The following is a 26379-nucleotide window of genomic DNA, read 5'->3' on the forward strand; positions in this document are numbered from 1 at the left end:
CTTTAACCTCTGAGCCACCAGGGATATCAATAAATGTCAGCTGCATTATTATACCATCAGAGAATCACTTAAAACGGATTGTGAATATTTTTCATGCCTACAAATAGCATCTACATTATTATTAACAACTACATATTATGTCATTGTGTGCATCTTCTGTAACTTACCCCAGTTTCCAGTAACTTATACCAAACATTTAGTGTATTTCTAGTTTTTCTCCTTTATGAATCACATTGCAGTGAATAACCTTAGGTATTTTTTTCCTAAGGATAATGTTATAAAGTTTTATGCTTATGTGAAAATGAAATTACAGAATGCCTGCTTGAGAGAAGACTTCAGAGACTATACCCCCACTCTGTAGATGAAAAAAATGAGGAGTAAAGAGGTTAAATGATGTGCTTGTATTTAGACAGCTAGTTGAGCACAGGGAAAACTCAAAGCATCGTTACACAGAATTTTTTTACATTCAATAATTGAATAAAATACATGGGGTTTAATATACTATTTAAAGCATGAATGGCCCCTGAGCTTTAATAAAATTTTCTTTTTTAAGAAACCTGTGCTAAATTGACTTTTGCTTATGGTCAGATTCTTCTTGCTAAATCACACACAGGCAGCCAACATGGATTTGAGCATTCAGGGTTGGCCTATTTTTACATGTACATATTTTTATGTAAAATTTAAAATACAAACTACATGTGTTTATGGTCATTCTTTTCATTTTTTCCTGTTGTACAGAAATCAGTAAATGTTGGGTATGTAAACCGACCTTCTTCAGCAAAAAGCCAGATTGGCAGAGGAACTAAATAGATGGCCTCTGCTCTTGGTTTGGCTCCTCCTTCAATTAAGGGGGAGAGAAAAAGGAAAGATCATCATTCTCTGATATACAATTTCTACTCTTTGAATCCTTCCCCAGGAAGCAGTTACAAGTGGATCCCTAGGTATCTGAGGATCATCTCACTTCCCACGGTCTTTACTTCCAAGAAAGCTCCTACTGAAATGGAGCTGAAGATAGGGGTGAGGGGGAAAAAAGATGAACAACTGGAGATAATTTTCTGAGTTTAAAGAAGCTAGAATTCTTCCTCCTTCAGTTACACAGAAGCTGGATCCCTGGGAAAGCTGGAGAAGGGGGATGACCTCTTTGATGGAAGACCTTCTAGACTTTGTTTATGTTTTGGTCGAGAAAAGGAAAAGCTCCAAGAATAGGAAGAGTCCTCAACCCAGACAAGAAAAGCAATGAAAATACACAGGAAATGGGGACAACTATGGTTGCCAGGGTATGGAAAAGGGGAAAAAAGGAATCACTGTTTTGGATAAAAGAAGCCAGGCACTGCAAATAAACACCTCTGCACAGTTTTTAAAGTGTGTTTGAACAAAATATGAAATTGCTGCTTTGGTAGGGAAAAGATGGTCAAATATCTGCAATTTCATTTGGTTCAACCTGCTATTTTTCAGAGTAACCGCACACAAGGTAACACATGCAGTTATGTGAATACTAACAAGGACTGAGATTAGCACATAAACATTTTGACCTTAAAGTTCTAAAATACAGGGTGACCTTGTGGCCCAAGGATGGAGTCTGACTTGGGCATTAGGCCTTCCCAGGCCAGAACTGGAACTGTACTGTTTTTTTGATGTTTGGTCAGTCCCTCTACCACTTTCATCCTCTGGGGACTGTTGTAAGGATTCAATGAAGTAACACATGCAAGGCCTTAGCTTATCTCCTTACAGATACAGGTAGCTGCCAACTGACAGTTATTACTGTTATTGATTGACTTCACTTGTTACCTTGGGGGTAAGGGGAATGCTAACCTAAACTTCCAGTCAAGCAGAAGTTTCCTGCTAAAACTTAGCATCATCTTGTCAAGCAAGACACTTAACTGCGGTCGGAGTATAAGAAGTAAACAGCTCAGTGCTCACGGTACAGGTGAGCTCAGGCTTCTCCGAAGGCAACTGCTGTCCAGGGCTGTGGGCCCTGCTCCAGCCCTGCAATCCTGTGGCCTGCCCCAGTTCCCTCTCCTCCAAGGCCACTCTGGTTTGTGAGTTCAGAAAATAACTACTCACAATAGGCTTAGCTCTTCTTGAAGGTGAGCCTTCTCCTGAAATGCTAGGAGGCCCAGACACATCCAAGGAAGGCTTCTCTATTGGTCTCAAATCATGACCCTCAGAACCCATGGGAGTTTCAGACCAGGCCATTCTAGTTGAAAAATCTGATGCCAAAACTAAGAATTTACTTGTTTGACTTTGCTTGCAACAGGATCAATGATCATAATGTACAAAAGGCAGGCATGTATGCCGAGCATTTTCCAAGAGAGCCACCAGTTAATCTCAAACCATAAGGATTGTAGTTAGAAATTTTTAGGTCCAAACTGCAAAATAACATAGATCAGAATAAACACAGGAGAAAGAAAGAAAATAGGAATATAAAGATTAAATTGAAACTCTCTTTGTGTTTCTGGGAAGTCCAGCCTAAGTATGATCTAAAACCAAGGAACTGAAATTGTGAAGGGAAACTTGACATTTTTTTATAAGGTGTTTGGGTGGCAGGTGAGGCTATGAAGAGAGTGGTCTCAGAAGAAACAGGGATGGGTGGAAAGACAGCTTTTCTAAGCCTCAGTGTTCTTATACTAAAAATGGGTGATATCACTTCTACTTGACATATTGGCATAATGAAATTTTAGTGTTTGTTTGGAACAATCTTTTAAGTGTCTTGGAAGTGGAGTTGGCAGAGACAGATGACATCATTCGACATACTGCTATTCTTAACTTGAATGCCATACCTATTATTTAGACATTCTTTAGTGACAGGTTTGCTTCCCTGGTAGCTCAGCTGGAAAAGAATCTGCCTGCAATGTGGGAGACCTGGGTTCAATCTCTGGGTTGGGAAGATCCCCTGGGGAAGGGATAGGGTACCCACTCTAGTATTCTTGGGCTTCCCTGGTGGCTCAGCTGGTAAAGAATCTGCCTGCAATGTGGGAGACCTGGGTTCGATCCCTGAGTTGGGAAGATCCCCTGGAGAAGGGAACGGCTACCCACTCCAGTATTCTGGCCTGGTGAATTCCATGGACTTCATACTCCACGGGGTTGCAAAGAGTTTATTATAAGTGATAAAAAAAATCTAACACGTATATATATGCCAAAATTTAACAAGAAGGATCATTTAGTTTTTCATCACTGCTTGTATGCTAAAGCAAAACATCTGCAAAAAGTCAAAGGGCCATTTTCACAATGTATCAAAATCAACCAAATTGGTCAGGGTGTGTGCTAGAGTCATGGCGCCTTGGCCAGTGCCAAAATGTCTTGGTGTCACTTGGCAGTTGTCCCCAGAGCAAACCATCCTCCACACGGAGCTAGATGCTTTTTCAGAATCTGTTTTTGCCACACATGCCATTCCATTCAGATAGTTTCATAATTTCTATCATTGAAATGCTTTTGTCTAATGCTTAAAAATATATACTATCAGACAATTATAATAAAATTCTTAAACATACCCAGCAACAAATATTCATTTTCTGAAATAAAAAATGAGTCCTATATTTGCAAATCCCACAGCTTGGAAATGTATATGATACACAACATTTAACCTGTCAGCAGCCTCATTAGTGTCAATGAGTAGGAACTGGCAATCAGGGGATGGTGTGCTTTACATGTGTTTGTGTTTTAAAATGTTCCCAAAATAGCTCTGTTAGAGGAGTTAATATAAAACACTTCTACTGGACAAATGAATTTCAGCTTAAACTTTATGCTCTATTTGAATTTTTTTTGAGAAATTCCATTTCTCATATAACTGATCATTTATAGGTTACAGAGTCACTGCTGCTGCTAGGTCGCTTCAGTCATGTCCAATTCTGTGCGACCCCATAGACAGCAGCCCACCAGGCTCCCCCACCCCTGGGATTCTCCAGGCAAGAACACTGGAGTGGGTTGCCATTTCCTCCTCCAATGCATGAAAGTGAAAAGTGAAAGTGAAGTCACTCAGTCATGTCTGACTCTTAGCAACCCCATGGACTGCAGCCTACCAGGCTCCTCCGTCCATGGGATTCTCCAGGCAAGAGTATTGGAGTGGGGTCCCATTGCCTTCTCTGGTTACAGAGTCAAGACCCAACTAATAATAACAAAAACAATAATAAAGACTGGGTGGTTAAAAAAATCATCTAAATTTCAACCATATCAAAGTGTAAATGACGAAGAAAATATGCAGAAAAACTAATGTGTGCTTGCATATCAGGAGCTCTAAGATATATATTAATATTTGTATGGCACTGGTATTCAGTATCCATACAGCTATTAAGACATTTTTATAAACTGTAAGAAATATGTGAGCTATTTCAAGATATAATTCTGAAAAACAGACTTCCATGTAAGAAGCCAATTTAGGAAGAAAACAACATAAACAATAGTAACTTGTGTGCTCAAGTGAAGCATCTTTTTAATTTTGAGTAATGAAGATGTCAAGCCAAACGCTAGAGTAGTTTAACTTAATTAGGTGGCCTATTTTTCCAGGCATCCGTTCATTTCCCATTGAAAACTCAGCTTGTATGCAAGGCAACAAGAGCAATTTTGTCTGTAATGAATACCTCTGGGACTGCACAGAGTAATCATTTGAACGTTACACTGAAGACTGGTTTGAGTAACTAGTTTGGGCTTGTTAAGATGCCAGACTTTGTTGGACTAACTAGATTACTCAAAGCCTGGCAGCTTTGCTATTTTATTGGGTGAATGGTCAAAAAGTCAAGCTGACCTTACTCCTGAAATTTCTGCCAAAAGGAACCAATCTAAAAGTAATTGGCCTAATTTATAGTTCAAATTTATGTCACGATCATGGAAATTTTATGACCTAAGTCAAGAGATTTTTTTTTTTTCCGAAAGTGCTCTTAAAAATATGATACTTTCCAGGCCCTGTTGTCATACTTCATTTATACTGTATCTAACCTTGAGAATTTTCTCATCTGTAACTAAAATACAGATAGAGTTATTAGTAAGTTTGCAAACATTAAATATTACAATTCTGACAGTAGATATAAGAGAACATTGCACAAAAAAGAACTTGGGCAGTCCCACTGGTCCTGCTGCCACTGTACTGTGTATGACAAATAGCAATACGATATTACTGTAAGAATAACTGCCTGTTACTATATAGTTTATTATCACATTAATTCTTGGAGTCCTGGACTTGAAATAATTCTCTGAGGTGATGAGAGTGTTGTGTCTTTTGTTAATATGTGAGACACTGACACCTAGGTGGAGGGGTGCTGCTCGAATGGAATGGGCAGGACCAGATTTGCTAAATGTCTGCACAGCAGGGCTGAAAACTACTGTGAGTAGAAGACTCAAAGAATTAATGTGAGTAAAACATGTACACAAAATAAAGCTGCATATTTCCAATGTGCCAAGCATCACCGAAGCACAGGAGATCCAGAGAGAAAGAAGCATGAGTCCCACTACAGTCACGCACGCATGCCATACGCCACAGCAGGGCAGGTGTGTGTCTCAATAACTCCAACCAGAGAGGCAAGGACGTGTGCATAAGGAAGAAACATGGATCATTCAGTAATAGCAAGAGGAAAGACAGAAAGATGAAAGTGAGGCAAGATGAGCTGAGTTAATGAGAACCTGTGAGGTCCAGAACTCAGGCAATAATAATGTAGAAGGAAAAGAGGAGACAGGTTCAACAGTGATGCAGAGAAGTAGAACCAGTACTATCTGGAATCAGTTCAGAGCTCAGCGTTTAAGGGAGACTCTTCAAGTTTCTGTCTTGGGTAACTGGGGAATGGTGTTATATCTCACGACTACAGGCAACATAGGAAAAAAAGAAGTTTGGGGTGAGGTAGTGGGCTGGAGGTGATGAATTTCGATTTGACAAATGGATATGTTGAGTCTGAGCTGCTGTTAAGGACAGGTGCCCAGAGAGGTTAGAAATCAAACCTGAAACTCACATGAGAGCTGCCCTAGATGCTTTTCAACTTTTCCATTCAAGATGGAGGGTATAAAATGTACATTAAATGCTTAGTTGTAAGATTCTAGGAAAAACATTGCTATGTTTTATCACAGTTATTTTTAATCTTGAGATTTGAGGAAACAGGTAAGAGAGAAATTCCAGTAGGGGAAGAAAAAGAGAAGCAGAGAGAAAGCTGATTTACAACCTGGAAATAATGTAAAATAGGATCTTAGGTCAGGACATTTAATACTTAGGGTTTACTATGATGCTCAGAATTAACAACCAAAATTATGGAAGAAAGGCAAAAGGAAGAAAAATAAGAAGGGAGGGAGGGAAAAAATGACGGAAGCAAGTAGGATAGGGAAGGAAAATAAGCAGAAAGAAATGGTTTATTGGAGTCAAGGAGGAAGTGATTTATTGAAAACATGGTTCAATCAAGTAACCAAAGATTCTCCATAACCTGATGCCAGGAAAATCTGCCAGGTAATTATTTCCTGTATGTATTTAAAACAAACAAACAAACCCAAAAGACAGAAAACAGTACTTCTCAATCATTTCCATACAGAGCCCAAACTGAGGGGTGAGAAGTGGAAGAGTTCCTATGTCCAGGGAACTGGTAAAGAATCTCACCATTGTGGGTGGAAAGCATGGAATGAATAGGTAGCGGAGGAAAATGATACTCTTAAAACTTCTATAGAAGAAAAAGAAAGAGGAAAAGGAAACTAAATAAATAAGTGGATAAATGACCTCGATGCCATACAAAGTTCCTATCAAGAGACACAGACTCCTGTTTCCTTTGATGTATTTAATTCAAATGAACATTTATCTTGAGTATAACTGACTACACATAAGGAATTACAGAAGGTACTTCAGGGAAAAAGAAGGATTTCCTGGCATGAGCATCTAAGTGGGCTTGGGTGACTCTGGAGAAGGGGCAGAGCTCAGGTGGGCAGTCCAGTCCCCTTCCACCTCTGTGCTGTGTCCTTCGGCATGGTGGTCAATCAAACATATCAGATTAAGAATGAGAAAGCAGTTCGTGATGGCCGGTGGCTGCTCCTCACTTCTGGCTTCCCTTCTGCTGCTCACATTTTCTCCCCAAACTATACAGAAGGGAACCTGCAAGTTCATGAGGTACCAAGCAGCATGGTCCTCCTTAGCCAGAGTCTAGAAACCCACAAAGAAGTCTTGCATTGTTTGGTTCAAATTCTATCCGAAATAAGAGAAAGTTAAATGGTGTTTGAAGTACTGAGTGGCCAGCACACTGAGGGCTATTATAGGAGAAAGCTGAATATTCTAATGAACGAACCCAGAAGTGGAAATGTCATGGGTTTTTATTGCATACTTGTCAGGCTTATTATAGGGTGGTATATTTGATATAAAAGCTGCCTATCAATTACAAAATCATACGCAAAAAATTCTAAGGGTTTGTATACACTAGACTTACGAGGTATAGAATTCATGTAGTGCCAGAGGCCCCTTGGGACTATCTAAAAGAATATCATTAATTTTTACAGTGTACTTCCATTTCTGGAGCCATTCCAGCACTGGCTTTCTATAAAAATCATTTCTTTAGAATTGTGCTATTTGCTTGTAGCAACATCACAGGAGCAGTAGTGTACCATATGCTGCTACTTAGCAACTTAGTCTGTAAGTCCCAAAGCATGTACTGATTTGAAAATTGAACAGGAATTACAATTGTTGAGAGATACTAAGTAAGCTTGGATTACTAAACTATGCAGGTGCTTGATACTGTATATTGTGTTAGGAAAAGGAACAAAACTATATATCTTTTTTCCCCTGCAGATGACTAAAGTCTTATTTATTGTTGCCAAAAGGGGTAAATTGATTAAAATTCCCTAAAAGAATACCTGGTAATGAATTCTTGAACACACCATATTACAGTAAACAAAAGGAATGTTACGGGTAACATTTAGTAAAGGCCATTCAACTTATGTAATTTGTGAAGCTTATTCCCTGCCATGGTATATATTATCTTACATTAGTTGAATTTTTTCAATAGCACATTTTAAAAACATTTTCATATGTGCTGCATTATTAAAAAATAGTTTGCTTCTGGCACACAAAGCTGTCATATCTTTACAGAGCACATAAAGTATTTGGAGCTCCTTACTCCTTCATAAATTATCACTGGTATTTAAAACATTCTTGGTAACTGGACTGAAATATTAAGAAAAATAATGTTGTTTGATTTTAGTCAGGGATTAATAGTATTTATGGTACTTGAATTTAAAAATCTAAAGAGCCAAGTTGTTATGATGTATATGCTTTGAATTTCCAATCCTTTATCCAAAAGTCTTTAAGACGGACATAATGATTCTCCGAAAGGGAACAGCTGCTTTATAACAGCAATCATTTATTGAGTTTGTGTTTCTACTGTTTCAAACAAATTCAATTAGCCCTTACACTTCAAAACCCTAAAGGCACCAAAGAGATGATACCAGGTTGCTTTCATCTAATAGTAATACTAAACTTGTCAGTACAGTTTTGGGATTGATGGTTAGAAGAAAATTAATAGTAACATTTTTCATTTTTTAATCAAACAGTCCTATTCAGAACTACCTATGGATCTTGGCGGCTACTTAGTTGAATGAATTCAGTTTAAGTAATGATTCTAAACACGAAGCCCAACCTTCCAAAGGTATTCTGAGAGTGATTGACTCTGTTGAATGAAAGGAAATGTAGAACGGCTTTTTTAACTCAATGATGACCTTCTCATCTGAACAATACTGTATAGTTTCCAGAATGTCTACCAGAGAAGGCAGTGATCATAATAACTTCTAAATGCAAAGTTCACGGAGAGGCAGGCCTGCCTCTGTTTTGAGTTAAACCTGAGACATTTTGTTCTTAGAGAAATTTCAAAGCCCCGTGAAGTGCACCCCTGACATATATATTAGATTTAATTAACTGACAACCATCATGAAGAAAAATAGTTTTATTTCTGTTCTCTATTTCCCCACCCCTCTCAGTTATCAAATGTATTTGGGCGGATATGTGGGCATTGAAAACAACTGTTTTCAATGTTTGAGTTTACACTATAGTTACTGACACATGAAACTCCAGGCTACCACGGTTTTTACTCTTCCAGAAAAAATATGTTCAAGTCCACAAAATACTCCTGTGAACTCTTCCTCACTTTCATTTATTCATTCATTTATTTTTACTTACAGTATTCTTACATATCATGTTATAGTGGCCCCAGAGGGCAGTTACTATTTTGCTTCAAATACCCACTCTGGATCAAAAGGCCTGGTCTTAAGTATCTAAAAATAAACAGCCAAACATTCACTTTTATAAATGTAACCACTTACATTTTCATCAGATTTTGTTGTCACGTCTCATGATTAAACACCTTGTCAACCATTCCCAGTGAAATGGATACAGACGTGCCCTTGAAATGTTTCCATAATATCACGTGTTTTGGCTTGAAAGCAGCCATAGAGCACTCTCTAGCTATGGGATTCTGGTGATCAATGTAACATTTTACTGAAATGCCCCAATAGTTGATAATTAAAGCTACCTGTGACATGTGTAGCTTATAATGATTAACTCGTCCACAGTCAGAAGCTCAAATAACCTGCACCTGTAAAGACTTTATTTCCTAAAGGTAAAACAACTGTTTAGGAAAGATCATGCTGGCAAAACAGCTGCTTGCCGTTCTGGAGAGGAAACAAGGTATTATCTTTCAACAAATGCCAACTCTGGGGTTTTATCAGTGCGATCTCATTAACTGGAAACAAGGCTTAAATGCTTTGTTTATAAATTATGATTATTCCTGATTGCGGCAGTTACTGATAGTGCTACTCATTTGCAATGCAACTCTTTGAATTTGTTTAATTACAATTTGAAACAAGGCAGAGAAGATTAATTAACCCACCTGGCTGGCTGGCACATAGTCCTGGCTCGGCTCTGTCATGCTCATATACATGTTCTCACCGTCAAACTGCGAATGAAATAATAGTAAACATTCAGCAATCTTGACTGTGTGCACGTTTGTTGTTGGTTTTTTTTTTTCACCATCAAACTGGAAAACAGTAGCCATAAAACAAAATACTGTGGTTGGAAATATGAAAAATCTGTCACAGCAAGAGAACCATGTCTATTCCCTGATGCTTCTGTTGTCATCTTTCCTGACCCTGGATGTCAGTGATTTGGAGTAATTAGTGCTCTAGTAATTACAGCAAGCAAGCAAGAAATGAATGGTTTCCTTTCATCTGCAATCTGTTTTAAAACAAAATGGCTCATTCTGCATACCACATATATACATATTGCAGTTCAGCTGTAATGAAGTATTAAATGGATGGCATGATTTCTGAAAGAAAAGGATAATGGAAAATATACTAAGGCACAGCTCAACATATTCTGAGTTTGGTTCTCAAAAATGAAAGAGTGCAGAGTTTTCATAATAGACTAAAATTGGCTTCATCACAATAGCCTTACAATTAAAAAATTTTAACTTTATAATAATATTTGAGAAGAGCATGTGACACTACAAGCATGTCTAAGAATGGTAATAACAGTGGATAACAATACAAATATACAGACTCGATGATCACATTTTCCTCTCCGAAGATTTTCAAAGACATAGAATTAATATAAGTATTACAAATGCATAAAAATCCATATACAAATTCACAAGTTAGGAGCAAGATGGGAGGAGAAAATTCCTAGGGGCAGTTCACACACAAAACTGTAGAAGAGTTCAAGCAACAATAACAACATCAACAACAAACTTTTCATTATTTGGGTTTTTGAAAGCAGTAATCACTCCATTCAGACTTAATCCTCAGCTTAAAAGTGCTATCTTTAGTCACTTGATAAATGGGTAAAGCATTTCCCTTTTAGTTAAAGGAAGAATTTTCCCAAGGAAATAATCAAACAGACTAACACAGGCAGCTTCAAAGAGCTGAGTCTGAATATATGTTCATTGCCAGACTAATTTCAGACATGGGAATTTGAATATCTGGAAGGTTATTTTTCAAGACAGAATAGAGTTAGTGACGGAGGTAGAAGGCGCAGTACAGTGGACATACTTGTATACCATTAGAATAATTATGCTATAGACACAGCATTCCACCACCTGTGAGCTGCTAGCAACAAAATGGACACACCTCAGCTCTGGAACTGGCTCTGGACTGGAGTCAGCAGCACTGGGTGCCCTGAAGATCCACATGAACATGAGCTGTACAGAAAGACCTCCCTAAGGACACTTGAGGCACTCATTAAGTTCAAAGAACAAAAAGATTTCCTCACGCATCATCTTGAAAATATTTATATTTCATGTTATGTGAATAGACGTATCTAAACAGATCTGAAATCACTCATTGAAAGACGTGGTTGTTAGGACAAATCAGAAATAGCACACCCAGAAAAGAAGATCTGGACATTTTAGTTGCTTTGTCATCTGGCTTAGGAGCCCTGAGTCCGATTGACTTACCCACGGTTGGTTTTCCATCAGTCAGGTGAATGCCTTCAACCCAAGATAGTCTAGCTTCAGGGGATCTGCCTGTCACTTCTACCAGCTCAAAACCTAACAAAGAGCATCATTTAGCATTTCTCCACCCCCGCCCACTGTTGGTTTGTTTATAAATGTTTTTAATGTTAAGATGCCAAAGAATCATTTAAAATATGGACAGTTTCTAACTGCAGCAAACTAAACTGAACAGAAGTAGTGAAGTGAATCAAACACCCCTCTGCCTGTGCATATTCTATAAATGTGTTACTTTCCATTTCATCTTCTCTTACTCATTTTCTAAATCTGGTGTCATTTTCAAGCCAACTAAAGCTTTGAAGTTTTGGTTTTAGTCTTTCCAAAATGTGTGCTAATTGAGTATATTCAAGTTACCGCTCTTAAGAACTCTTTCCTCAAAAAAGTATCAGCACTTAAGTAATATTGAGCCAAGGCTGAAACAGCATTTTAAGTAAAAGATACGTTGCTAAAGGAAAAACTATTTTTTTTTCAAGTACATTCTATGTATCTGTAACCAGTATTCTTGCCTGGAGAATCCCTATGGACAGAGGAGCCTGGTGGGCCACAGTCCATAGCATCGCAAAGAGTCGGACACAATTAAAACGACTTAACACGCACACACAACCTACCTGTATTTTTAACTAATATGTATTAAGTGATTTAATCTTAACAACAAAGAGTTAGGTATTATTATTATTACCTGTAAAGGCAGAGAGAAGTAAAGCTAGATATTCAAAGTTACACAGCTACTAAGAGGCAGGGCTGGGATTCAAAGCCAAGAAGCCTGGTTTTACAACACATGCATGTAACCCCCAAAACAAATATATTCTGAGCCATAAATGATGAGTTAGCTATCAATTCTGAAAATAATGCCAATATATTATCAAAGAAGATTGATGACAGTATCTCAATGATGTTAAGATATTGTACAGAATTTTGATAGTGAAAGTGAAAGTTGCTCAGTCGTGTCCCACTCTTTGCACCCCCATGGACTATACAGTCCATGGAATTCTCCAGGCCAGAATACTGGAATGGGTAGCCATTCCCTTCTCCAGGGGATCTTAACCAACCCAGGGATCGAACCCAGGTCATCCACATTGCAGGCAGATTCTTTAACAGCTGAGCCACCAGCTTTCAAAGAAAGCTGAGGCTTTCAAAGAACAAGAGTCCCAGTGAGCTGACAATTTAGTAATCAGGCTGGCAGAATATTCCTGGATGCTTTATAAGTAAGCCTTAAAAGACAGGGAGGTGGTTTGCTGGTTAATTTTATGTGTCAATTTAGCTGGGCCACCAATGTCCAGATGTTTGGACAAATATTCTGGGTGTGTCTATGAGGGTCTTTGGACAAAATTAACATCTCAATTGGTAAAAATAAATAAAGCAGACTGTCCTCCCTACTGTGGGTGGGCCTCATCCAATCAGTTGAATGTCTGAATAGAACAAAAAAGCTGACACTCCTGAGTGTAAAAGGAAAATCTTCCTGCCTGACTGCTTGACCTGAACACCTGTCTTCCTGCCTTCAGACTCAAACTGAAACATCAGCTCTTCTGGGTCTCAAGCCTGCCAGCTTTTGGATGGGAACTATATCATTCATTATTGTTTGAATATTTTTTAATGAAGGAAAAAAACCCAAAACTCCTGGTCTCCAGCTTCCCAACTATACATCTGGGGAATTCTCAGCCTCCATAATCACATGAGTCAACTCCTTGTAATAAATCCTCCCTCCCTGCCCCTACCACTTCTATTACTATCAAGATATTCAAAACTCCTCTGAAAGTTTATCTCTGGAAGACCTGCAATGTAGAGATGCAAAAAGAGATGACCTTGATTTTTTTGCTATGAGAGTGTCTGGCCTCACCACGACCACTCCCTGTGACCCAGTATATGTCACATACATCCACACCTCTTTGTCCAGACTGTCTTCCTCCTCTTGAAATGTTTCTTAGATCCTTCAGTTCCCCTTAGTCAGGGCTGGGCTGTCTCTAGCCTCTGGGCTCCCCAAGGTAGCCCTCTGGTTCCAGGCAGGTTTTGTTATTGGGGCTTTAACTCCCTAGGGCTGTGAGCTACCAGAAGATAGTACACATCTTGGTAATCTTTAGTGTCCTTATGGCTTAGGGATAGCACATAAAAAGTCCTCAGGAAATGTATAATTAACAAAAATTAAACTGTATTTGCTTGACTGCATAGATCCCCTTCCGACAGAAGGCAGTGACTTGAAAGGAGGGAGAATATTCAGCTTTTAGAAAATGGTTTGAAGGCTTCTAAATGTGAACAATTCATAGTTTTACAGTAGATTAAAACTGGAGCAGAATTACAATAGGAGCACAAGCTCTTACAAATAAAAAAAAAGGTACAGAAATAGCCAAGATAGCAATACTTAAATGCTGGAACCTGTTCTTCCTCAAGATTTTTATTCAATTAAAAAACATGTAGATTGACCAAGAATCAAGAGATCTCAGTGTAAATTAACTTAAGGCCTCTTTCCAAAGAATTCTGAGTTACCAAAGATACACGTATGTCAAAACAAGCCTGGTCATTCCTCTTTGTGTTTGGACAAACTCTTGCGCCCAAGAAGAAAAATAAGCCAGAATTCCAGTGCCCCAGCCCATCCTCTCCCCGCAAGACCCCTATCAGGTTAACATCATCCTTGTACTTTTTACAGCTCCACCCAACCACACCCTGTCCAGGAGCTGGCTCCAGGGATCTCAACAGATCTTGTGCTGATGCAACATTCTTAGAATGCCTCCATGTCTTGAGTTTATATCAAGTTGCCATCTGAAGTTGAATTATAGTGAATGGAGTCCCAGAATTTCAGTCTTAGAACCCAAAGGTGTCATGTCTGAACCCCTGGAGTTATGATTAAAGAAACAGACTTCTTATTGGTCATGTAGTCCATCTGGGTACAGAATCAAAGTCTAGATTTCTAGTAGGAGAGTTTTTCATTATGACATACTGCTTTATACTCCATCACCCATTATAAGTGAGGGATTAGACTCTACGGCTACTGTTTTAAACTCCATCACAAATAATAGGTGGGGGACCAACCAAAATGCTTTGTGTGTGGCTCGTTTGCATGCCCCGCAGTCTAAAAGGCAAAGTATTCGCATTATTACACTAAGGACCCCAGTTCACTTCATCTGGACCACATATTAGATAAACCTTATTCATAACTGTTGCATTAATATTCTTTTATTAAAAATAATTAACTGCATTTCCTTACTCCTTGCATTTGTCACAGCTATTATTTTTAGAATTCAGCTGAATTTAGGCATTATAACTTTTCAAAATACATCTAAGCATCCTAGGACTTTTAATTTCTGTGTATTCTCAATTTAAAACCTGAAGCAAAGTTTGAAGGAATAAATAGGCTGACTTATTTAAATCTAAATGTAAATGGCATCAACTCAGGATTAGCCTTTCTGACCAAGTGCTTTAGACTCTCGTGCTTTTATTTCAAAGCACCAGGGGATGCAATCACATAAAAAGTCATTCATAATCTTCCACTACAGTTTTTAAAAATTGTTTTCAGAGGATATTAACCAAACCCATAATCCCAAAGAGCTTTTCAAACTAGGTAGTTATTATTTCTTCTATTTAAAACTGAAAGTAGACATCCAACACCGTCTGAACATAGTAAACGATGAGCAGAAATGAGTAATATTAGGCTCCCAAAACCACTAAACGTAAGAAAAATCAAAGTTAGAATATGAAGTATAAATCAATCATTGGCAGTGGTAGAGGAAATGGAATCTTTTTAGGGAAACCATTAGAAGAAAACCAGAAAACTGCTGCTGGGGAAGAATGGGGGGCCTCATGGGATTCATGAACAGTATTGCATTGTATCCTGTGTAAAAGTGAAAACCTTACATTTCTGGGTGTTTTCTGGAGGAATATTGGATACTTTGTTTTTTTTTAAAAGAAGCTAAAAATGGAAATGTTTATAACAGGGAGTTAATGTGACATTTCTTAGAAGACTATAAATCATTATAAGACAGGGCAATATCCTCAAAATAAAATATCCAGTTTTGTATTACTTGGCTCAATGTGAGATTAAAAATCATCTTTTTTTTTTTTTTGGTAATGAAAGAAATAGTTTAAGTTTGGTCAATGAAATCAAAGACCTCTGCTCTTTCCTGTAGAGCGAAGCATTCTGAAAGCTGTAGCATAATGTGAAGGGTGGGGACAGGCGCTGAGCCCAGCTGTCACCACCGTTCACATGCAGAGTAACCTGTAGCCAATAAAAATAGACTGAGGTGAGCTCCGAGCTTCCTAGGCATCCTCCATTCTCCAGGAACAAGGTCAGGAGACCCTGGAGAGGGAGTGTGTGTTTATTTATCTTTCAGTTCCAAGGCTGACCGTGGAAATGTGAGAGGGGCTGAGGCAGCCCGCCTCCATGCCGAGCGGACTGAATGAAACTGGCACTGTGCACCAGGGCCTGGAAAGTGCTCCCGGGCCCTGAAGGGAGACCTGCAGCGCACAGCCCGTCAACACCCGGAGAAAAGGAAGCAACCGCTGCCGGGGCCTTGAACGGATGTGCGTGCCAACCTGGGGGCACAGAGCTGAACCATGAAAGAGAGACCCCTCTTGGTTGGCTCCTGCCACTTGAACTTGAGTGGGAAACACTCTGCTGCAGATCTGAATGGCATGGAGAGGAAATATGATCTGGGCAGAGTGGCAGCTTGACGACTTGGCCACTGGAGGGGGAAAGAGAGGATATCACCTCCACAAGGGCAACACTAGACCCACCACTTAGAATCTGAGCTGTCTTTGGGAAGTGAATCAATACTCTCATCTTTGTCCTAGTGATACATTTATTTGGGGAAGAACTGTGTATCATGTTTCTGTTGTTAACTTTAATAACTGACATTTTCAGTAACAGTACTATGCATTTATCTTGATCCTATCCTCATAGATGCTGTCCTACACCAAGGCCCAATGTCATGGTAGCAACTATCTCCATCTGCTGTTAACGGTATGGCTACAATGCAATGTTTGTTTGCTTTTTTAGGCAACACAGCAAATTTATTAACTCAAATGTACTCTGTATTATTTTAAGTGGCACACTTGAAGTCACACTTCATGGCTCCACACTTACGATAGTCATGCCATCATGATTCAGAACAGTTTTAACCTCTATGGGCACTTTCTAACCACATATTAAGCCATTTAATTTTTGGAACAGCTGTAATATGGTGACTACTGTTAATCCCATTACAGATGACAAAACTAAGACACAGAGGAGTTAAGTAACCTGTCTGTGATGGATCCAGTCACATGTCCCCCAGGCCTGCACAGCCTGCCTGATCCTCAGGCCTTGGCCACTGGCTTTTAATTTTACAGTTCTCATGGAAATAAAAGTCCTTAGGCTCTCCATTCCTACTGCCAATACAGTACAGCTAGAGGTGCCCCAAATCCACGCCAACTGATATCAAGAGGCCCTGCCTGCCGCAGAGTCTGTGCAGAAGAGCTGTAATGCACCTCAAGAGCTGGGTAGCTACTGCGCAGTGGAGAGCATCAGCCCATGGAGTCCCTGTGGCGTCTTCAGAGAAGACCCTTTGGCCCAACAACCAGCAGTGGTCTGCTGCAACGCTGCTACAGCTTGGAAGCACACACCATGTTTTGTTCTTCCCACCTCCCTGCCATGGTCCTTTCCCTCTCACTTTGGATTCCCTGGACTTGCACTCCTGGTGTTAACATGCAAGCGTTCATTATGGGCTCTCCTTTCCATGGCGCCTGGACCAAGACAGTGCCAGGTGAATGGCCCAAGGTTAGTTAAGTAACAGCTCTTAACTAATGCTACATTTCATCCTGTCTTTACTGTCTTTATTACACTTCCATTATATTATTGAGTCATTTAGTTCTATTTTAAATGTCTATGCAGTGACAGAAACAAATTTATGAAATAGTAATAAACAGAAGAACCAAGATTTTTCAATATCATGAAAATATCACTCAGACGGTAAAAGCATCTGCCTACAATGACAGAGATCCAGGTTCAATCCCTGGGTGGGGAAGATCCCCCCTGGAGGAAGCAATGGCAATCCAGTACTCTTGCCTTGAAAATCCCATGGATGGAGGAGACTGGTAGGCTACATACAGTCCATGGGGTCGCAAAAAGGTGGATCCGACTGAGTGACTTCACTCTCACTTTCACGCAAATTTCGAGAAAATCTCACTAATCCCAAACTCCCAAACACAAAGAAATCCATTTTCATTATACATTATTTAAGAAAGAAAAGAATGTGTGGATAGAAGCTTAGCTATCACTCCAAATCCATCCTGGTGCACTTAGTGGAAATAACTTTAACTAAATCATGAAAACATACTTGATCCATGACACTAGTGTCTGATATCAGACAATCAGGAGCAATGATTTCTGATTCCACGTAGGACTCTTTTTTTTAAAATGAATTTCCAAGTAACCTGAATTTCTATAAAACAAAAAGCTGTAAAACTATACCATGTCACTGAGACTCAGTGCAGTTTCAAATGATTGGTTCAGAATACTCCTCTGACTTATGTTGTAGACAAGTTTTTCTGAATCCATGGGCTAAGAGAACAATTCGAGAAGTACATTCAAACTTGCTGGCAATCCTTACCTAAGCTCACTATTTCCACATCATATCAGCTCTCACCTCATTTACCACAGTACCTAAATCCTGCATAGACCTGGAATGAAAAGTATGAAAGTCATTTTTTGGGGGGCTGCCTCTTTTATTTCCAGTATTCCTTTTAAAGCACAGTGAACATTCTTCAGTATCTGACACACAGAGGAAAAGGTGAGACTATTTTTCACACATGTTTGGTCTGGAAGAACATGCTCTGTTCAAAACAAGAAAAATGTGAGACTGGAAGTTCAGAACATTGAGAAGGTTCTGGGACTTGAACGACAGATGTAGAAAAAGATTAACAGAGAAGTTGTATTTAGAATGCAAATAGGTAACAATTCAGTGGGATGAAACCTTCTTTAAAAAAGAGTTGAAGTCAAACAATTATTGAATAATTTTGAGATTAAAAGTGAGGGAACCAAATAAAAATACAAATAGGAAGGTACAGAGTTATTAAGATGGAGATTCTCACTTCCCTATTATTATTACTCAGAAAATAACATTGAGACTAAATATAACAATGATGTTACAGGAATAGACTTCTGGTCATTAAAATCTCCTAATGGTAGGACAGGTGTTGAAATATATTTTGGTATATTCAGGGTAAACCTGACCAATTAAAAACATAAGAAGTTCAGTTTAGATCTACTCCATTTCCCTTTTGAGATCATATATAATTTTTTTTTTCAGGCTCCAGAGAGTTTCTGTTTTCTGAATGAAAACATACTGACATTTTAAAGAACTGGATTAAATCTTTCAAGTCACTGAGTATAAATCTGTCCATTAGGAATGGAAACAAAGCTCTGGATCTTTCCCTTTAAGGAACTTGAGAAGTTACTCAATCCATTTGTTTTATCAAAAGGAGAAGAATTTCTGAATTTTCTTTGAGATTTCAAATACTATATAGGTATATTTATTTTTATATCATCTTCTTTGATATTTAACCCATGATTCCATGTAGCTTTCCCTGCTGACTTATCATATCTTATGAAGATTATGACATAATTTTCCTTGCTTTAGCTTAAGACTTCATGCATAAGATGTGACCTTCCCAAGGCATATTCATTACCTGTATTTAGAGTTTTCTTATTGTCTTCATGTTTACAGTAGTTCTAACTATCCCCTAGGTTATATTTCCACTCCCATTTGAATTTTCTTTTTTCTTTTTTTGGTAGCATTTTCCCAAATAGTCATCCTCTCTTTGGACAACATCCTTCTTATAGCATCATACAGTGCCAGAAACATGTCTAACCTGAAACAGGAAGTCTTGCTGGAAATTGCAAGCCTGCTTCCACTCAAAGCTTTATTTATACTACATGGTGAGAAGAGACTGGTTTCTCTTGTTTTACTTTCTAAATGGCACCATATGAGGCTCTTTTGCTAAAAAATTGCAAGACTGTCAGCACATGGTACTGTCAGGGGTGCACCATCTAGCATGGTCTTACAGTAAATGTAATGGTAATCAACACAGTCCCAGACAAAAATGTGGTACTCATTCATTCAATCATTCAACAAATGCTCCTTTTGCACCCGCTGTGTGCCAGGCCCCGTTCACAGTGACAGCAGCTAATATTTACTTTATACTCACTGTGTGCTAGGTGCACACATGCATTCCACTCATTTAATCCTTACAACAGCCCTGTGAGGCAGGTAGTATTCATGTCCTTTGAGCCTCAAAGAAGTAGGTCACTTGGAAGGGGTAGAGCAGAGGCTCAATTCCAGGTCTGTTTGAAGACAGAAAAGTACTTACTAGTACTAGTACTAGAAGAGGATCAATCAACATGGTATCCCAAAGTGAGTATAAAATTAATGAATATCGAAACCAATTCAACAACTACCAGGACAGCAGACTTCATTATTTCAGTGACAATACTCACTTAATGACAATGGAATAATGTACTTTATTCCACAGTCAATTCTAATGGGATCAGAGCAGTTACTCGAGGCAGAAAGTGTATTAGGAAGATTACGTGCATGCTAAGTCACTTCTAAACTCTGGGAGTTGGTGATGGACAGGGAGGCCTGGCGTGCTGCAGTCCATGGGGTCGCAAAGAGTCGGACACGACTGAAAGACTGATCTGAACTGAAGTCACTTCAGTCATGTCCGACTCTTTGCAACCCTATGAATGTAGCTCACCAGGCTCCTCTGTCCATGGGATTCTCCAGGCATGAATACTGGAGTGGGTTGCCATTTCCTTCTCCAGGGAATCTTCCCAACCCAGGGATCAAACCTGTCTCTTACAGCTCCTGCACTGGCGCTGGCAGGCAGGTTCTTTACCACTAGTGCCACCTGGGAAGCCCCACAGAATTGAATAATTCAGAGCGAGGTTCAAAACTCATGTTTGCCACTCAATAGCTATGAATTTAGGAGGATATAGCCTCTGTGAGCTTCAGTGGCCAAGTCACAGGATTGTCATGAAGACCAGAACTGCTAGGGGAAATGCCTGGCACAACATCCATGACTAACTGATTCTCAAAGTTAGTCCCTTACCTTTCTGTTCACTGCTAGACTAAGCCAGACTAAGTACACTAAACTAGTCTTTCTTCTCCTCCACTTTCAATGCTCCCTAAGGTTTTCAAGACAAATTCCAACTACTTAGTTCAGAACACAAGGTCCTTCATGATATGAACAGCGATGTCACTTATTTATGGATGGTGCCCAACTCCATATGGCCAGTGTCAGGCCAGTATTAAATGTTTTTAACACCACTCCTGTCTACAACTCTTGTCACTACTGACATATGACCAGCAAACTCCCGCCTATGTTCCTCCCCCTTGTTCCCTCTGCCTGGAATACCTTTCCACCCCCTAGTCCATGTGAGTTCTTGCCCTATTTTCTAGTAATAAGATGGTCACAAAATTGATAGGCCAACTTGGAACACTTCTAAAAGTGAAGGGACATACTAAAACTAATTATGATTGAACAATAGGCATAAATGTGATTCTCCCAGACAAGAAACATCTTCCCATCAGAAGGTAAGCCTTCCCTAAAGCCACTTATGATCTAGGGTCCCTTCTCTGTGCCTCAGTAAGTTCACTACAGCATCACATGCTTATTGCAGCCTGTATCTCATTGTGCTAGCACTGTTCTATGCTACCTGTCTCCTATACCAGACTATGAACTATTAGAGGGCAGGGACATTCCTATTTACTTTTCTATCCCCAGTACTTAACATTTGCCAAGCACACAGAATTTATTGTTAACACTAAACAAACGATTAAAAAAATTCAGTGCAACATTGTGAAAAGTGAAAGCATTTTAGGTACCTCACCATTCTGCTATTATGCAGTAATATTTATTCCATGTGCTTTCATTTCCAAATCAATTTCTGTCCATGAAAATAACTGATCCTCCAGGGGCACTGGAAAAAAGCTTTTGTAAACCAGATCACATTTCAGTTTTCCATCTCTTCCTGTTTTATAGGGACCGAATTTTTTTCAGTAACTCTAGTTTGGTTAGCATGAAAAGAAGTTCATTTTATGAGCACTTAGCTAATAGTGAAAACCTTCATGGCACCAAATAGACAAGCCCAGTTCCAGTAAGCAGACTGTGCCCATGCTGTCCCAGATCAAGCTAGTTTATTTTTTTTCACGCTGATGTCAAGCTGCTGGTGAGAAGCTTTGCTCTCTGCATCATCTCCAAATCTATGAAAAGTAAAAGTGTTAGTCGCTCAGTTGTGCCCCACTCTTTGCGATCCCATGAACTGCATGCAGCCCACCAGGCTCCTCTGTCCATGGCGTCTTCCAGGCAAGGATACTGGAGTGGTTTGCTATTTCCTTCTCCAGGGGATCTTCCCAACCCAGGAACTGAACCAGGGTCTCCTGCACTGTGGGCAGAGTCTTTATCGACTCAGCTACCAGGGAAGCCCAAATCTATACCAGCGAGCTAGTGAAAAGCTGATTGGATTGGCAGACAGAGTGCAGTTCATTCCTCCCTTTTACTGTGTGGTTTTTGAGTAATTCGGAGTCTCTTGTTCCCTTGCAGGTATGGCAGAATAGAGGCAGAATTTAGGAGAGATTCCACCATGAACTGGATTTGAAATAAGAAGAATCAGATGGGAGTCTTGGTTATCACACTTCCTAGCAGACTCCTCTAGGGAATGAGAGTAAGAACTACACTTTCTTTGTGCAAGTATTTCAAATTGGGAAAGCATTTGTAAATTTAAAGCACTAAACATACAATCCCTGTGCTACCTTCTGGAAATTACAGTACTTCCCTTCTCATGGCAAGTTCATGTGATTGTTTTCATCATTTACTGGAAAGATCAATAGGCAGAAAGAGTGCAGAATCAGGTTAAATATGCCCTAAATTAACTTATGGAAAGGTCTTTAATATGGAAGATGATATGAGGACATTATTTTTATCACTATATACAAAAGTGCAGAGTCCTACCTTAAATATTAGGTAAAAGAGAAGCAAAGGAGTGCAAAACAGTAAATAATAGTGTAATTACCAAATACATGAAAACTCTGTAGAGCACCATGTGTATGTATATGCAAATATATGTGTACACACATTTTTTATATATGTACATATTTATTGTATTTGTGTACAGAATATTGTTCTCATGAAATGTTTTTTATTTGGTTTTTATTTATTTTAGGCTATATAAGGGAGATGCTATTATGGTAAAATATATCAAAACCTGCTATACAAAACTGCAAGAGAAACTGTCTGAAAATGCAAAGCATTACTGAATTGTTCTCTTAATTCATAGAGAAAATATTACCCAGTCATAGTAAGCTACATCATATCATATTCACAAAAATTGCTTCAGGCAGATTTATTGTCATAAAATGAAAATTTCAGGCAGTTTTTGGCATAAAAACGTAATGCTATACTTAAATATTAAATATATAATAGTATAATATAAGATGCTATAGATTTTCCATAACATCTTATTTTCCATAGCTTATTAGCTTCATACATTTAATTATCCATAAGATAACAATGACTTGTATTTTATGGAACTATATATAACAATTTTTGCTCTAGTCCAACAACTGCATAACCCAGTTAGATATTTAATCTGTTTCACTAATCAGTTAATGTTCTTTATAATGCTCACATCAAAGAAATTATGTAATCTCTACTACTCTGTAAACTTTAATTTCACTTTCTGTAAGAAGCATTACATTATTAATATCTTTTGCACATTTTATACTTGCTATGAAAAATTCTGGCATAATATACTTTTATAACCATTAAGTAAATTAATATTAATGCTAGATTAAGTAGTTTCAGGATTTTTTGTTTGAAATGCCTTCTGAATAGTTCTGAGGGGAATGTACATGTTTTATATTAATATATATGTAATGAGTCTTGTCTCCAAGACATCCTTCAATGTAACTTGAGACATTAAACTTGAAACAAATAATTTAAACATATACTGAAATAAGAGTAGGATGGAAACTAAACATTAGAGCAAATCAAATTATTTAACTGATTTTAACATTAAAGCATAAATGATGCTGCTTTTTCTTCAGAGGTAACCCAACTTTCCTCAGAAAGTTAAATTATAGTGCCTACACCCCATTCCACATAATTAGGCAACAAAGCTCTTTGGACACACGACAGGAAAATATCCCACATCTAACATTTAAAATCCATATTTTACAATATCCTTACAGCATACCATTTGTGGGCAGTGAAACTGCATTTGTAATAATCCATTTATATCAGTGATTCCAAAAGCTAACGGGGCTTCTCAAAAAATGTACACTCAAACCTGTATATAAAATTTTAAAACTGTACTTTTTTTTTAAACAGGAGAAAACCAAATTTAATTACTTATGTATATATGTTTAGGACCTCCACAAAGATATGAGACTCAAAGGCAGCCAATCAGAGGAGACTTACACACCACCCAGAGCTAAGAAAAGTGATAGGGATCTAGCGCTTGAAAGGGGAAAAAGGCAATTCATAGGAAGAGAAGAAGGGCAGACATCTGGTACATAAAAGTTAAACTATACTTTTTAAAACAGTGTGCTTTCACTCTGATTCTTGAAAAGAAAAAGGATTGTGGATGTGCATTTTTAGGAAAGCCAATGAGACTCCATGTTTTTTATCCATTAGCAGTTACTGTTTTCAGTCAAATGTTCTTTAAGGTGAGAGGCTGTTTTAATGAATGGTTTCCATAATGACAACTACATCAACCATATAGTTTGGCAATTCCATTATTTAGATGGTTATTTGACATTTCCTTTGATATTTTTGTATTCAACATTTGTTTTGATTTTGTTTTTTCAATTGCTTGGCTCATTCTATTTAATAATATGATAGATATATAGTGAATGAGGGGTAGTTCCTAACTGGGGGCGAGTCTGTCCCCGTTTTTGATTGTTATGACTGAGGGTTGCTGCTGGACCTAGCAGATAGGGACCAGGGCTACCTCTGAACCTCCTGCAATGCACAGGACAGCCCACGGGAGAGAACTATCCAGCCCCAATGTCAACCGCTCTGCTCTCGAGAACCCAGGTCTATGGAATGTGTTGAGTTTGAGGTTTTGGTCATTTTCATGGTAAACTGGAAATGAGAAATAAGATTCACTACAAAATGACTCATTAAAAGTAACAAAGGTAACTAACTCAAATTCTAAATCAATTTATAAGTCTTAAAAAAAAAATTTAGATATAGCCTAAACTCTGTGAGCTGGTGATGGAGAGGGAAGCCTGGCATGCTATAGTCCATGGGGTCGCAAAGAGTCAGACATGACTGAGTGACTGAACTGACTGAAACAGTCTGTATGATACAATGTAACTGCCCATCTCTTACAGAGCTGACAGCGATATTCCAGGCACTTTGGGTATGGTGTTCAAAACAAGAGTTAAAGAGCCCTCGTCATTCCATGCTTACAATTCAATTACTGCAAATAAACATACGCCATATTACTTAAACTTTGGAGCTATAATTACTGTAAGTAACTACTGGATAACAAAATAAATTCTTCAAACTACACATTAAAACTTCCACTTGTCATGAATCGAAAACTAAGAAAAACTACTGATTTGTTACTTAGGATTCTGTTTATCTTTTCATGCACGAAACTAATTATTTGCTTGCAAAACATTGCATCTTCATTAAAACCATTAATATTCTGAGTAGATGGCAGTACTCATTTTATTAATGAAAATGGAATTTCAATACTGTGTTTCATGCAGTTCTTAGGACAATGAATATTCCCACATGATGTTATCTGTCTAAAAGGGTTCTCTATACTAACCCAAAGCAGTTACATCTAATTCATAGTATTCATTATTTTTCAAGCATTCTTCCTGGATATCAAATAGACATTTATAGTATTCTTTGATAAATATGTATATAATATGTGTATATAATATTGTTGGGAGAGTGTAGATGCAATTTGCCAAACCCTATCTTCCCCAAATACTGTTATATTTTAAAACAATAAAAGCCACCTATTCAATTTTTCTAAGAAAGGAGAGTCTGTGACCAGGTTATCTTCTTCAAAAGCAAGAGCAAATAATCTAAAATTAGTTAATAAGTCCCCTAACTTTGTAAATACTCCATATATTTTAGGCAGTATGTTTACCTCCCAAACGTGACTTAATTGGTTAATAAAGTTATGAGTTTTGGTCACTTGATGTGGTGTTAGGCATTGAGGGACATTCAGGGACATTCAGAGCAGCTAAGGGAAGTCAGTGAGGGATTTTACATGGCCCCAGGCAATTCCAAAGTAGATGATCAGTGGATGTGCAGTGGACAACTGGAAGTCAGAAAGGACAACCCAGGGCTATTCCGGTTTGAGTGGAATCAGAAGACACAGCAGGTCAGAATCAGAAGTGTTCAGGGAAAACATCTACATTAGGCAAAACTCTGGGAGGAGTTGGTCTGGGTCCCTCACATCTTAAAATGGTAAATACTCTGTGCTGCTGGGGTCCACCTAGCAGACTGGTTCAGTAACTTTAATGAAGAAGGCAAGGAATATATATGCAAAGTGCTCTGATAATCTTAGAGGAAATAAACTACCTGTATGTTTATAAATATTTATTGCTATTCCATCCCAGATAGAAAAGTATACATTAATAGTCTTGCTTTTTTATAAACAGTGTATTGTTAGCTTTAAAAATGAATAAACTTTGCTTTTTAGAGCAGTTTTAAGTTCACAGCAAAACTGAGTAAAAAGCACAGCGTATTCGCACAGAGCCCAACCCCACACACACCTGCACAGCTCCCCCCACTTTTGATATCCCCCACCACAGTGGTACATTTGTTACAACTGTTGAACCTACACTGACACATCATTATCCCCCAAAGTCCACAATTTACATTAGGGTTCATGCTTGGTGTTGGACAAGTGCACAATGACACGTATCCACCACTA

The 26379-nt window shown here is 38.5% G+C and overlaps 1 protein-coding gene across 3 annotated transcripts in view; it reads right to left on the minus strand.

The window, feature by feature from the left end:
• The window catches only part of TOX (thymocyte selection associated high mobility group box), a 307493-nt gene that overhangs the window by 154153 nt on the left and 126961 nt on the right, over positions 1–26379 (minus strand). For all 3 annotated transcript variants that reach the window (XM_043483897.1, XM_043483896.1, XM_043483898.1), the window contains exon 2: positions 9834–9899. In XM_043483897.1, the coding sequence (XP_043339832.1) occupies positions 9834–9899 (66 nt within the window). The remainder of the gene's footprint in view (positions 1–9833; positions 9900–26379) is intronic.

Source organism: Cervus canadensis, chromosome 12 (assembly GCF_019320065.1).
Source record: "Cervus canadensis isolate Bull #8, Minnesota chromosome 12, ASM1932006v1, whole genome shotgun sequence".
In the NCBI taxonomy this organism is placed as follows: domain Eukaryota; kingdom Metazoa; phylum Chordata; class Mammalia; order Artiodactyla; family Cervidae; genus Cervus; species Cervus canadensis.